This window comes from Bubalus bubalis, chromosome 12 (assembly GCF_019923935.1).
Source record: "Bubalus bubalis isolate 160015118507 breed Murrah chromosome 12, NDDB_SH_1, whole genome shotgun sequence".
Classification (NCBI taxonomy): domain Eukaryota; kingdom Metazoa; phylum Chordata; class Mammalia; order Artiodactyla; family Bovidae; genus Bubalus; species Bubalus bubalis.
The window spans coordinates 63,330,997-63,345,876 of record NC_059168.1 but is presented as its reverse complement, the minus strand read 5'-3'; the positions used below and the strand labels follow the sequence as shown (position 1 = coordinate 63,345,876).

At 47.6% G+C, this 14,880-nt stretch overlaps 1 protein-coding gene across 1 annotated transcript in view; it reads left to right on the top strand.

Annotated features, from left to right (window-relative positions):
• Positions 1 to 12,967: 12,967 nt before the first annotated feature.
• SPRED2 (sprouty related EVH1 domain containing 2) overlaps positions 12,968 to 14,880 on the top strand; it is a 124,067-nt gene continuing 122,154 nt past the window's right edge. The window contains exon 1 of the mRNA XM_006053529.4: positions 12,968 to 13,630. Within this exon, the coding sequence (XP_006053591.1) occupies positions 13,605 to 13,630 (26 nt within the window). The 5' untranslated portion in view covers positions 12,968 to 13,604. The remainder of the gene's footprint in view (positions 13,631 to 14,880) is intronic.

Genomic DNA, 14,880 nt, shown 5'->3' with positions numbered 1-14,880 from the left:
AGTTGTGGCAAATAGTATCTTTAATTGTGGCATGCAGAATCTCGTTACCTGACTAGAGATCCAACTCAGGCCCCCTACACTGGCAGTGTGGCATCTTAGCCACTGGTCTGTCAGGGAAGTCCCTTCGTCATGATTATGCACCATGTGGATAACTATCCACCATCCTAGCCCACTCTCCATTAGCAGTTTAGTGCATGGGCAGACACAGATGCACACAACTTGAGTCGTTTGAAGAAGATTTAACAGAGGAGCAATTTATAAAATGATTTATAAAAGTGTTGGGCAGTCTTCCTCAACCTTTTATCATTATCATCCACCCTAAGGAGAAAAACTAAATCAATTTACTGGTAACTTTACTAATTAACTAAATTAATAAAACATCCAGTTCACCCCGACCCAATCGATTCTTCCCACTACAGTGAAAGTTATCTTTCTAACTGGAAACCGTGGGTGCCTCTGGGACAGTGAACTGCATGGCTGGAGGCGGGCAAAGGGAAGACCTTTTCAGCTTTTGAATGTGGTACAATAGTCATGTATCATCTAATTTTAAAATAAAATGTAATTTTAAAAATTGACCTAAAATGCAAATATGGTCATTCTTTCTCAGGCTCAAAACACTTTTGTAGCCCATCTGCCTCCAAATCCAAATCCAAATTTGTTCACATGTCATATCAGGCCCTTCAGCATGTTTCTTTAGCCTCATCTGTACCACTTTCCCGGAGAAGGCAATGGCACCCCACTCCAGTACTCTTGCCTGGAAAATCCCATGGGCAGAGGAGCCTGGTAGGCTGCAGTCCATGGGGTCGCTAAGAGTCAGACACGGCTGAGTGACTTCACTTCCACTTTCATGCATTGGAGAAGGAAATGGCAACCCACTCCAGTGTTCTTGCCTGGAGAATCCCAGGGACAGCGGAGCCTGGTAGGCCGCAGTCCATGGGGTTGCACAGAGTCGAACACAACTGAAGTGACGCAGCAGCAGCAGCAGCAGTACCACTTTCCACCTTAAACCCTGTGTCAGGACATGTGAATTACTGAAAAGTGAATGCATTCCCTAAGCAATTTCTTCCTTGGCTGCCAGTTCTTTTTATATCAGGAATCCATTTTTTGTATAGGCTTCCCTGGTGGCTTAGATGGTAAAGAATTTGCCCGCAAAGCAAGAGACCAGGGTTTAATCCCTGGGTTGAGAAGATCCCCTGGAGAAGGGAATAACTACCCACTCCAGTATTCTTGCCTGGAGAATTCCATGAACAGAGGAGCCTGGAGAGTTATAGTCCATAGGGTTGAAAAGAGTCGGACACAATTGAGCAAATAACACTTAATGTATCTGTTTTTGTATGCTTACAGTTTTTACATCTTTAGCACGAAAAGCCTCCCCCTTCCCACTCTCCTTCCTCCTGCTGAATTCTTCTTCATTCTTCAAGATCCAACTAAAAGAACTCTGGACTCCCATGAAAATAGCTGCCCATCTTCTCCTCCATGCCACCGCTCTAGAGTAGGTGATTAAAAGCACAAGCTTTGACGTCAGACTTGTGTGGGTTTAGATCCTGGATTTGTCACATACCAGTTGGTGACTTTGGGCAAGTTATTTAACTTCAGTGCTTCCGCATCCCTGTTTGTAAAATGGAGATTAAAATACATAGTTCCTCTCTTAGAAGGAAAGTATTCATTCAGCAAATATTTCCTAACTATCTATCATACATCAAAACAGAAAAAAACTCCTGCTATGGCATAACTTAGATTTTAGAGCAGAGTTTGGCAAACTACAGTCCCTGCACCAAACTGAGTCACCTGTTTTGTAGATAAAGTTTTCTTGGAACACAGCCATACTCATTCATTTATGTACTGTCTGTGGTCACTTTCCGAGCTATACTGGCTGAGATTAATGGTTGTGACATGGATCACAGGGCTGGCAGAGCCAAAACTATTTACTTTTAAGAAAATATTTATTGTTAAGAAACAGTTTTTTAGCTCCTGCTTTGGTGAAATTGAGTTGTAGTTTAAAATTTAAAACATTGCCTGGCACTTGGGAAGCTCTCAGTAGATGCCAGCATTACTAACATTACTGCATACTCTTACAATAACGCTTAGCTGCTCAGTAACAGAGAAGTAAAGAGGAATCAGAAGTTGACCACGTGGAAGCTGCTGGAGGAAGAGTTTTAAGAAGGTGGAAGTGGTCAGCTAGGTTAGGTTACCAATCAATACTGAAGAAAGATCACCAGATTTAGCAATCAGATAAAGAGATCTAACCCCAGAGCAGCTTGGGTGAAGTTTTGTTGTTGTTGTTTAGTTGCTAGATCATGTCCGATTCTTTCTCGGCCTGGTGGACTGTAGCCTGCCAGGCTGCTCTCCATTTCCTTCTCCAGGGGATCTTCCCAATGCAGAGATTAAACTTGCCTCTCCTGCAGCTCCTGCACTACAGGTGGATTCTTTACCACTGAGCCCCCAGGGACCAACAACAACAATAAACCTCAGAGCAGCTTGTGTGAAGTGGTGAAAACAAAAGCTAGACTATGGTAGGTGTAGGAGGGAATGGAAATGAGGAAGAAGAGATAGGAAAGTAGAGATTATACAGCTACGGGAGAGCAAGCACTGAGATAAAAATGAACACATTTAATCTGCTACCAGCATTTTAAAAGATCTGCTAACCAAAAATATCAGGTTTGATATGTTGGAGTATCTGATGGTTTTTCTGCTCATCCTTTACCATCTGAGCCACTGGGGAATCCGCTAAGCTGTTTGGTGTTGGGTAAAAGGTTAATGGTTAAAATTTGAGTCCAGAACTAGAAGACAGACTTCAGGCAGAACCTTCAAGTCCAGGCTATTGAAAGATTTATGATGATGTTGCTGATGATAATGTTTGTTCTTTTTGTGATGTTGATCATTGTGTTAACTGGTGTGAAATGAGAATTCCAATGCAAACGATGATGTAAATTTGCTTACAGATTATTTATTGTTAATTGTGAAACAAAAATGATACAGGATGTTTTAAAATACATATTGTATTTTATTCAAATATATACTATATAAAGGAAAAAAGTCTATAAAGATACACATTCAGAGTATTAACAGGGGTTATACCAAGGAGGTAGGATTATTGAAATGTTATTTCCCTTGCAATATTTTTTTACACTTCAAATATTTGTACAATGAACAGGGCTTACTTTTATCATCACAAATAACAAGGGAACAAACCATCACATGTTAAGAGCACACAACCTATCAGTTCAGTTCAGTTGCTCAGTTGTGTCCAACTCTTTGCGACCCCATGGACTGCAGCACACCAGGCCTCCCTGTCATCACCAACTCCCAGAGTTTACTCAAACTCATGTCCATTAAGCCAGTGATGCCATCCAACCATCTCATGTGTACTGGTAAAAAGTGGCTTAAATAACAAGGACGTACTCTTACACATAACCTAGAGTCCAGAGGTAGGTGAGTTCCAAGTCTGGTTAACTCAGGAGCTCAACAACTTCAGGATTCTTGGTCAGCTCTTCTTTGACTATTTTGGTTTTCACCTCCTGGGAGCGCTGAACATCACTGGTAGAGGGGAGCACTCCCTCTAACCACATATCTCTCTTTTGTTCATAGATTCAAATCTTTCCCAGAATTTCCCTAGCAGACACCTTTCATTTTACTGGTCACCCTGTGACAGTTCAGTGTAAGGAAGCACAGAAAAAAAAAACAAACAAACACCACCCAGTTAAAAGAAGAAACCATAGCCACCCCTAAACCAAGAACTAGAGAAAGGGATTACCATCACTGCCCTAGACCAGCAGTGCTCAGTAGAATTTAACATGAGCAAAAATGCAAGATAAAAATGTACAGCTCCCTGAGTAGTTTTTGGAAAGCCAAAAGCAACTTTTCATTTTCCCCTTTAGGAATGAGCTTCCACATCAATAAGCAACAATGCCTCCCATCACCATAACTAGAACTAAGTGCCAAGGGTACATCCTGTATTATTCCAACAAAGGCACCTTAGTTATGGAATTTGGACTTTGAGTTCCTGAGGTATGATTTTGGATGTGACCCTGACTATCTGTGTGGTCTTAATGGAGTCCCTTGGCTTATCTGATTTCCTGTTTCCTCATCTTAAACCAGGTGGTTCTTTAATGTTCTTTCAACTTGAGTACTCCATGATTTTATTAATATACTACTGTTCAACTGTGGACCTTCCCAGCCCCTATCTGAAACCAGAAAGCTAGGCCAGCAGCACACAAGGAGTCACTCAGAAGGGCATTTTCTCTGATGCCATAGAGCAAAATTCACTTTTAGGGGAAAAGAAAGAAGGCAAGAATGATGATGTGTCATTCACTTACTCAGTAAGTATTACAGGGTACCCACTCATTAAAAAACACCTTGATGCTGGGAAAGAGTGAGGGCAGGAGGAGAAGGGGACAACAGAGGAGATGGTTGGATGGTATAACTGACTCAATGGACATGAGTTTGAACAAGCTCTGGGAGATGGTGAAGGACAGGGTAGCCTGGCTTGCTGCAGTCCATGGGGTCGCAAAGAGTCGGACATGACTGAGCAACTAAACAACAATTGTAGCCAGAGTGACTACTGGATAAGAGAGAAAAAGATGTGTTCTCTGCTCTCCGTAAGCTTGGGAGACAAGCAGATATCAAATTACAAAAGCTGTAAAGAGCTCTAGGACAGAAAATAATGAGAGCACGCAACGGAGGAGCACCCAGCCCAGCTAAGAGGAGGGCAAGTGATGCTCGACTGAGGCGTAGAGTATTTGGTTTCCTCTCCTGGCATCATGGGAAATTGCCTGGCCTACAGGGCATCTTATCCTATCCTTTATCTGCTTCTCTTCTCTGACTTAACTGTTTTTTTGTCCCTTTCTTTGGTGCCTTTGCTCAGCTGTCTGTACATCTGGGATCTGGCGAGAGGTCCACAGGGAAACTTACAGCAAACTGAAGGTTTTTATTTCAGATCCTTCCACCACCATGATTTCTATAATCATCATAATCACCTCCACTACCATCAGTTCCACCACCATCACACTACCTTCACCACTACCTCTCAACTTTTCATCATCACTTTCCCATCAAGAACACCACCTCTTCCACCATCAAAAAAGTATACAAGTGAGCTTTGCTTTAGTTCCAAAATGATGCATAAAATCTGAGTTAATATAATGAACAAATTAAGGGATGATTTTGCTTTGCCAGATTATTCCAACTATAGTAACCTTAAATAAAATTTCCCTAGTGTTTTTTATATGTGTTTTGGTGTTTTTGCTTTTTTTAACAAACATTTCAATTGTCTAGATCTCTTTAGGGATATACCTATTTTAAGAAGAAAAACATATCAGAGACAGGCTTTTCATGTGAGGAAGAAGGGAAAAGCATAAGTTCAAAAGGTCTCTCTTTATTTGCTAAATTATTGAGAAGAGTTTTATAGCATGCACAAATCTATTAAATATTAAGCACACTTAGTCACTTAGCCATAAATCAATGATTGTAAAGGCAGAGGTTAATTCTATCAATAGTACTCCTATACATAAATAGGATACCTATATGTAGACATATAATACTTATATTAAAAATATTTATTTAGTTGTATATTTTCTAATACATTTATCATATACTTGTATAAATCATTATAAACCATATGTGTGATCAATGTATATTATTATTATAAATATCCTTCTCTAATTGTGAAATTTGGGCTAGAGATTGAAGTAGACTATAAAAAGATTACAGATTCCTCCCATCCTTGTATGCACATCCCTTGCCATGTGACTCCGCTCCTCTTCTCTTCAGGAAGGAGAGTCTATTTCCCTGGGTCTTGACTTTTGACTCTGGGTTGGCTGTGTGACTTCTCTGGCTAATGAGACAGTATTAACAAATGTGATGCAAGTAGAGGCTTGAAAAATGCATGCACTTTGGGGTTTGCCTTGCTGATCTGGGAACCCTGCCACCCCCACCATGTGATCTAGTCTGGGCAGGCCTTCTAGAGGATAACAGATCTCGTGGAGCAGAGATGAGCTCCTCCAGCTCAGGCTAGACCAGTCAGCCTGCCAATCACCAGATACAGGAGAGCCCTTCCTGGCTCATCCAGCCCTAGCTAAGCTGGCTGAGGTTAGAGCAGTCACCCTGTTGAAAAACCGGAGACTCATGAGATAATAAAATGTTTATTTGGTTTTTGGCCACGCTGTCCTGCATGCGGGATCTTAGTTCCACCACCAAGGATCAAGTTGGCACCCCCTGTAGTGGAAGCAGAGAGACTTAACCAGTGAACAGCGGGGGAAGTCCCTTGTGGTGGTTTGTTACACAGCAAAAGCTAACTGATAAAGGGACCATATCTTACTGAATTTTGTTTTCCTCTTTTCCTTTACCCATTCCAAAAAGCTTGGGTAGAATGTTTGGTTTATTGGAGCCACAGTTGCTACAAACATATGATCTTTCATTTTCTTCCAATTCTACAAGTTTATGTTCTTTTATATTATGAAACATCCTTTCTCAGTTATAAGCTTTACAGAAGAAAGGGACTGGGGAATAAAGGCAGAAAAATGAGGCATAAGGTTAAGAATGTGAAGGGAACTGGTGATGTGAAATAGGGTGGTGACAATGGAAAGCTGAGGCCAAAAAGAGAGGCTGGTACAACTCATAAAATGTTGACTAACTTCCTGGGAGAAGTCTGTTCTATTAAGTCAGAATCTCTGTGAAACTCCCTGGCACTGACCCCAGACGTTCCTATGTGAAATTGCAAACATACATTCTAAAATTCCCTTATGTTCCATTACTTAGTTCCTCTCAATCTTTTTCACTCTCCTAAATATGGCTTTCTCTTTTGGTAGTTAGAATTATTTTGGCTGGAAGTGACAGAAGCCCAATTGATCTAAAAAGTCCAGATCATCCTCAAGTTTGAGGCAAGGTTGACTCCAGTTGCTCAAATGACGTCCTCAGGGAACTGTCCCTCCATTTCTATCTCGAGGTTCTGCTTTCCTATGTTCTAGCTTCCCTTTATATCCCTCAATCCCCGACATACTTAGTTGGTCTCAGAGTTGAGTGGTAACAACTGTCTATTGGTGACCAAGCCCTTCTCCTTTTACCCTAATCATGTTGAAGACTCTAAGATACATCCAATTTCCCAGGTCAACAACTTATAAGTTATCCCAGACCTTTCCATTAGTCTCCATATCTAATAGGTCAGAAAGCCAACTCATTTCCATCCCACTTGTGTCTTTGGAATTATTTTCCATCTCCATGGCCAATGCCACTGTGCTTTGTCATGAATTATTATTTCTGTCATGGAAGAAGAAAATTTCTCCCTAACCATCTTTTGCTTCCTGCAAATCATTCTCCATGCCTGGAGTAATCTGTTAAAAGTGTAAATCTGAGTTTAGCATTCCCTGCTTAAAATGTCTTATGAAACTTATATATGCTGCTCCATAAGTTTGGGGTACAAACATTATTCCATTTGGGGAGTTTTCCAGTAGATCACTTGAACCTCAGCTGCCATGTTGGCAGAGATCTTTTGTTGAGTTTCCCAGAAGCAGAGTCTGGGCTGGGGCTAAGTGTTGTTTTAGAGGCCTCATTGCTTCCCTGCCACTGGGCTCTGACTGAGCTCACTCTAATCTATTTTATTATTTGGCCTAATTTATAATAGTCTTGGAGTAGGAGATTGAAGATTGGTATCTTTCCTTCCAAGAGGCCAGGAAATCCTCATGTAAAACGCTGTGTACTTATTGCCAAGCTTGGCCTACTTTGGGTCACAGAGTGGGGCCTTGATGCAGTCATAAAGGATTCTTTTATGTCAGAGTGAAAAACTCAAATGCCTACAGGAGCCAGAAGCCTGACAGACGGGCCAGCCACCATTCATTCACCAAGAGTCAACTGTTATCAAACAAGAATTTGGCACTCATAGTTCCTTCATCTTTGGAGTATTTTTTAAGAGGAGCCAAAAATCTTGATTTTTTATGTGAAGTGGTCTGATTTTAAACTGTTAGTTTCTTTTTTTTTTGAAAAAAGGTATGCATAAACAGAATTTATCTGGAGCCTTATCTGACCGTGGGGCTATCAGTTTCCAAACCCCCAGACAATGGATGCCCAATGTCTCTATGTTTGTGCAACCAAGGGGACACTGCAAAGAGCTGGGACTGGACAAAGCTCAGCTGTGAACCTGCTCCAAAAGATTCCAAGACTTCAAGATAGTCTAACCTCCTTTAGCATGACCTCTGTTGCCTCCCAGACCCATCCTTCTCAGTCTTTCTGTTACCCTGGCTCCCCACCCTGTCCACCTTGGGGCTTCTGGGTTCACTGGGCTGTCAGTTATCTACACGGTCTCGCCTTCCTTCAGGATGTGGCTCAGACACCCTGTATTCTGGGGAGCCTTCCTTTCCCTGACCTCTGCTTTCTCTCCTGCTTACCTCATGTTTTAAAGGTGTCAGCCATTGCCCTAATGTTTTCTGTATAGGACTGTTGCCTCACCTTACAGAAAACCTTGGAGGGCAGGACCCTGGGTTCATGGTCTCCTATAATCCCAAAGCGTCACAAAGGACCTGGCATTTTAAATCCAGGTTGAAGCAATGAGCCTCTGGTTTGAAAAATAATGACCAGGCCACTGCCTTTCACTTATCGGAAATGCATTGGTGAAGAACCAGTCATTTATTTTGAGAAAATAAGTCGAAACTTGGTGTTTAAGAGAAAGGGTTAAAAAGAAAAAAACAAAAACCCTCTGCACACTATCATTTTTAAAACAACCATGTATTTGTGAATACAGTTGGGAAGAATAAGTTTTTGTACTTCCTCATCTTTGGACATAGCAGAAGCTTCTAAGAAACAAGAGAGTGGCTAAACTGACCCGTGGCACTGCTTTTCTTCCAGACCTCAGAGGTCCCCAGGGCTTTTACAGTTAGGGATGTCTGCTGCCTCCGAGAAAGGGAACCAGCTCCTCCGACTGAAGCAGCACTTCTCGGAGGCCGAAGGCGAGTGAGCAGCCACAGCCGAAAAGACCCTTTGCATAATCTATCTTACAATGAGGCTGTAGAGTTGTAAACTGAAACTCCAGAGGCAAACCATCAGCGGTTACGTTTTCTCGATGAGACGGTTGCCCAGCCCTGTCAATCATTTATTCTTGCTTTCTCTCCCTCCGGGACACACACACACACACACACACACACACACACACACACGAGGCTCGGTGGACCGCTGCCTTTTCACACACACATACACACACGAGGTTCGGTGGACCGCTGCCTTGACTCTGAGTCTCTCTCCTACACACACACACACGAGGTTCAGTGGACCGCTGCCTTGACTTAGTCTCTCCCCTACCTGAAGTGAGCCATCAGGAAGCAGCGAGGTTTCATTCATAATACATGAACTCAAGAGAGCAGGGAGGCAGGAATGAGAGCCTTTCATCTCTGCTATTTAAAATCCCAGCCTTGCAGCTGAAAGGGAAAATGACCCGGGAGTGAAAGCATCGGGGATGAAGTATTCACGATAACGGGACCAGCGAGCGCGTCAGCGGCCAGCCCGTCGGCTATTTATACAGCGCCGATTATGCAATCGGGCTCCAGCCATTCATGCCGGGATTGGGACGCCGCGCCCCGCAGGGGCATCGTTCCCGGACGCCGGGTCAGTTTCTAAGTTTGCATCATCCGTTTCTTTTCGAGAGAGCTTGGGTTTCCATTCCGGCCGGCGGGTCTGGTGCGGGGGAGGGCGGAGCAGCCGGGCTGCACATTCGTTTGGCACACCCAGGCACACACGACTGCTTGTTTAAACAGAAAAATAAAGGCACCCGAGAGCCCGGGGCGCGGCCAAGCTGCGCGCAAGGCTGGGCTCCTGGCAAGACCGGAAGGAACTGATAAAGCTGGCGCTAATGATACCCGCTCCCTCCCAGGTCGGAAGTGTCCTCCGAGCGCCGGTCATTGAGAAATACCGAAGGGGCAGGATGAGGGTGAGATGAGGACAGGCGGGGCGCAGCTGCGCACGCCTCGCGGGGCGGGGAGTCGGGGGCACTGCGGCAGTTGGGGGGCTCCTGAGGGCCGCGGTCGGGCGGCACAAACCACCTTAGGGCACAGTGGAGTCCTCCCCAACCACCCCCTACCCTGCAACCCCCCTAACCCTGGGGGAGGGCGAAGGGAGTCACTATCACCAGCCCATTCCCGAGAGATCTACACCAGCGCCCAGTCGGACCCAGACGGGCGAAAAGTGGGAGGACGCAGAAAGGGGGCGAAGGACAAGAGAGAGCGGATTGTGGAGGAGAAAATGTCCGCTTCTCCCCGCGCCCGTGCGGGGCGGGAGGGGACGAGGGCCGAGGCTTCCGATTGAAACTAGCACGCGGGTCTACTGAGCATGCCCGTCCCGAGGCCGCCGAGGGTCTCTCGGGTTCCGGGCTTTCCCGGCGGCCAGCCCGGAGGATTCGGAAGGGGGTGCTCCTCCGCCCCGGACTCGGGTTCGGAGGCGAGTAGCTGGGGGTCCTACGGGAGACTCCGCTGAGTTACCCTGAAGTGTGAGCAGATCGACATTACTTTTGACACACTGTACGAGACACCCTTGGGTTGCCTGCCCCTTGTTTTGCTGTTTGTCGGGGCGAGACAAGGATGTGGGTATTTAGCTCTTTTCAGCAATGTCATTAAAACTCTGAATCCGTGATATCCCCAATTATGGTAACTATCCAGTAGGCTTTGATAACACCCTGCTATTCCGATCAATAAACATCTGAGTTATTCACTCAATACCGCCATTTATTCTCGGAGCTGCCAGTCATAATTAGCGATTGATGTGGGAGGGGTGACCTGCTTGGGACATTTTCATCAAAAAGATTCCTTTTGCGTAATGAACAAGGCAAAAATTGGAAGGTTTTCTTTAGAGGAACATAAAGGACCAGGAGCGAAAGGGAGAGCATTTGATAATCCACTGGCTAAAGGGAAGCAAGGGTTGCCGTTAATCTCGTATTTGCAGTGTGCTTTACACAGTGCCTTCATTTTATAGCCATTTAATCCTCCAACAACGCTATGTTGTGGATATTACCTTGTTAATACAGGATAGTGTGAGGCTCAGAGAACTTAAGGACCTGCTGGAGTCTGGCAGCAGAACATCCAAGTTGGGACTTGGTGACTGTTGGACCTTGGAATGTTTTCTTTTGCTCCTGGGTTGGGCCAGTCATTCACTGTTATTAGCAGGGAGATGGATGAATGAGTTGTAATGACAGATTCAGCTTGCCTACCTGCAGAAAATAATCATCTCACCTGTAACCTTGTCATTTGAGTACTCTGAACTAGAGGGTGACGCCCATTGGGTGGATATTTCTGACAAGACAAATGTCCATGTTCCTGAAGTTCAGGAATGACTGAATACGACTTCTTTCAAACATTGCTGAGAACAGCAACAAATGGGCAAAGGTGAGAACTGGGTAGATGCCTTCACCTCATGGGGATTTAGATGCCAATGAGGTCTTGTTTTGTTCAGTGCTTTCTCATAAACCCTCAGTGGTCTCAAAGACTGAGAAAGACAAGTGTGGCCTTGGTATCCTTGTTTTATAAAGAAACTGAAGAATTGCTAAAAGCCTCACTCAGGGTCTTGGGGCTACTAGGAGGAAACCAGAACCTAGGTGTTCCTCCCCTGTCTAGTGCCCTTTTTACCACCACATACCAGCACTTAGCATGGAGTGGTTGATTGGGTTTAACCCCAATCTGTGTCCACAAAGATCATGGTTAAGATTAAACACAAAGCCTAGGGTAAACCACTAGTTTTCCCTTGACTCAAGGTGAAAACTCTTAACTTTCTTCAGAGTACTGTGACTCTCCAAATGCATACATATACCCTTTACCTGTGCAACATTTGAGGCATATATTTAGTCTTCTCTTAATTGGTTCAGTGATTGCCATTAAGTTAAAATTTTTTGTGTAGTGTCTTGGGACAGTCAGGAGAATCTAAAAGTGCTCGGAGAGCAGGAAGGAACAGAGACTATATCTCTTGCTCCCTAGCTAGACCCCAGAAGGAAATATTCACTGGCTATGGAATTTCTGGGACCCCTGCAAAGTAGCAATGTGAAGCCCCTAGTTTAAACACCATAAAGAATTTCAAAACTGCAACAGCAGAGCATCAAGCCAAGCAAAGACCCTGGCACAGTTGTGCAGGTTGCTTGCCCTTTGCCTAGACAGTGCTGTGTTTAAAAGTACGGGCCTATCCTGGCGCACGGTTCCAGGCCGGGTTAGGAAAATAATTTAAAAACAAAGGGGAGATAGAACAGAAGCAGGGGTCGCCACCTCACTGTGCCGAAGCCCATGGGGCTGGCAACCTCTGGGCCAGAAACTGGCATTCAAGGGCCCAGGACAAGGACTATCCTCCACCAACTTGAGATTTATTTAAAAAACATATTTGGATTTGCATTTTAACCTGGGAAAGTCCTTCATTTCTACCGGAATGCAAACGCTCCTGGCTTCTGCTGGATTTTTTTTTTTCAATGTACAAATAATGATTCCTTAAAAACGCCCAAGCCCCTACCAAGAAAAGAGATCCCGAGATTCACGAGAAACTGAAAAGCCTCTGCCATTCAGAATCTTGGCAAATGCACCTGTTCCGCTCCCACCCTCCCGACCCAAGGTGGGGTTAGTCGGTCTTCCGAAGGCCAGCAACCCTCCGGCCACCCCAGAGCTTCCTGTCTTCCCCCTCCTCCTCTTCCCTCCGATTTTTAATCCAGGGGTTTGGGAGGAGGGAGGGAACCGGAGGCCAGATGTGTGCGAGTCCCCCGCTGCCACCTCCTCCCTCCTCTCGGGCATCTTAAAACCCGGAGCGCTAACGCGGGAGGATCCGGAGTTAAACGCGGCGCAAACAACTCCGCTCCGGGGCTCCTCAGGGAGTGGAAGCCGGGAGGGACTTGGCGGGGGGCGGGGGAGGAGGGGGGGGAAGGAAGTCGGGCATGCTCAGTAGGCCGGACAAAGTTTTTTTTTTTTTTTTTTTTTCCTCCTTTTTTTTTTTTTTTTTTTTCGGTCGCAAGTAGGAAGCTTTTTGCACTCCACCACCTCTGGCCGCTGGGAAGACGTCATCGCTTCCGCCCTACTTCCTCCTCCTGTTGGCGGTGGTGAGAATCCAATATGGAGTAAATCGGTAGAGTCGAGAGATGGGGCTCGGACGGGGCGCCCTGCACCGCCTTCCGGGCGCACCTCCCCTGGCCGCCGAGCGCTCCCCGGAACCGTGATTGGCCCGGCCCCCCTGGGGCAACCCCGGGCCGAGCCCCCGCCCGCGGCCGGCCCTCTTCTCCTGCTCTCAGCAGTCCCCGCCGCTCCACCGCGCGCTTGTTTTTCTCCTCCTCTCCCCTACCGCCGTCCCCTGCCCAAATCTCCCCGCTCCGCCCGCTCCCGAGCCTTCGGAGCCCCCGCCCGCCTTTGCCCCTCGGCCCTGCGGCGCTCACTCCCCGCGAAGCTTGCCTGTGCACCCCTTCTCCCAGACCTCACCCCGCGCTCCCGTCGCCCTGCTTCCCCTTCTGGCTTCTGCGGCGCCCCCTTCATCTCTAGCAGCTCCCCCCAACCAAATCAGGCGATCTCCGGAGATGTGAAGAAGGGGGGTGGGGGGGGAGGATGAGCGGAAAGGAAGATGAAGGGAGCAAAGCTGCCCGCCGCGGGACAGGCGTCTAGGTGAACAGGAAAATGACCGAAGAAACACACCCGGACGAGTAAGTTTGGCCGCGGGGGTGGGACGAGGGTGCCCCGTAAGGGCAGCGTGGGGGCCGGGGCTGAGGACGCGGGCGGGGACGCTGTTTGGGTGAACTTGGCTTGGGGTGCAGCGACTCGCTGGTCTGTGGGGTGTGGGACGCGAGATTTCCCCCCTTGTTGATGAAGTGAGGAGGGGGCGAAAACTGCTGCAGGCTGGAGGGGGCGCGTGTTGGGTCGGCGGGCTGGTGGCCGCTGCAGGGGCCAAGGGCGCGCGGGTGACCTCCGGGCGGTCCCCGATCCCTCTCCGGGGACTCAAATCACCCCTCCTCTCGAGATCCTCGGCGGCGGGAGCGGAACACCTGACACCCCCGCTCCGGCTTCCAGGGGTCGGTGGGTTTTGACCCGGTGACTTTTGTGACTCTCCCGCCCCCTCCGCTAGCCCCGCGGTCCCTTCGGAAGCCCACTGGGGCCCAGGCTCCGCCATGTCGTTTTCTTGAATCGCTCTCATTTGCATACCACATTTTCATTCATAAAAAACACTGCGGAGCTAAGGGAGGACTGGGCGCGGGTTGCGATAGGGTCTGCGTGCACCCGGGTCCCCGCGCGGGCCGGCGTGCTGGAGCAGCCCTGGGGCCCCGCGGTGCGTGTGCGTGTGTGTGCACGCGTTTGCCGGCCGGGGACAGGCGCCCCGCGGGGTCTGGGCTGCTCGGGGGGCGGATCCGAGGGTGTGTGGCGGGGGAGGGTGGGAGCCTGCGGGGCAGCGCGCTGCGGGGCCCTTGTGTGTATATCTCTGTGTGTCTCTGTGTATATCTTTGTGTATATCTGTGTGTGCGCGCGTGCACAGGAGTGCGTGCCCGGCCCGCGGGCCCGAGGCGAACAAAGCTAGGGGCTCTTCGCTGGAGGGGCTGTCCGGCGGCCCCACCTCCCCTCGCGGGACCCGTGCCTTCCTTCAGCCCCTGGCCGAGGTGCAGCTTTTCGTGGACCTGCGGCCGCCGAGGCGGCTTTGCCTTTCTTCTGCCAGCGCCCGAGGCGTTTCCAATCGCGGGTGCGACTAGAGGTTGGACTGCCGGGCCGGGTGCCTGAGATCGTCGGCCTCGGGTCCGAGCGGTCACCGCATCGCGGCGGCCGCTGCTGCTCCGTGGCTGTGCCCGCCACAGCCACTTTTTTTTTTGTGAATAAGACGCTCTCCTTTATTGTCACATGATATCTCTCCCCTCCTCCCCTGCACATTCATAAATCCGGAGCCTGTCTCGGCTCCTTTCATTCAGAG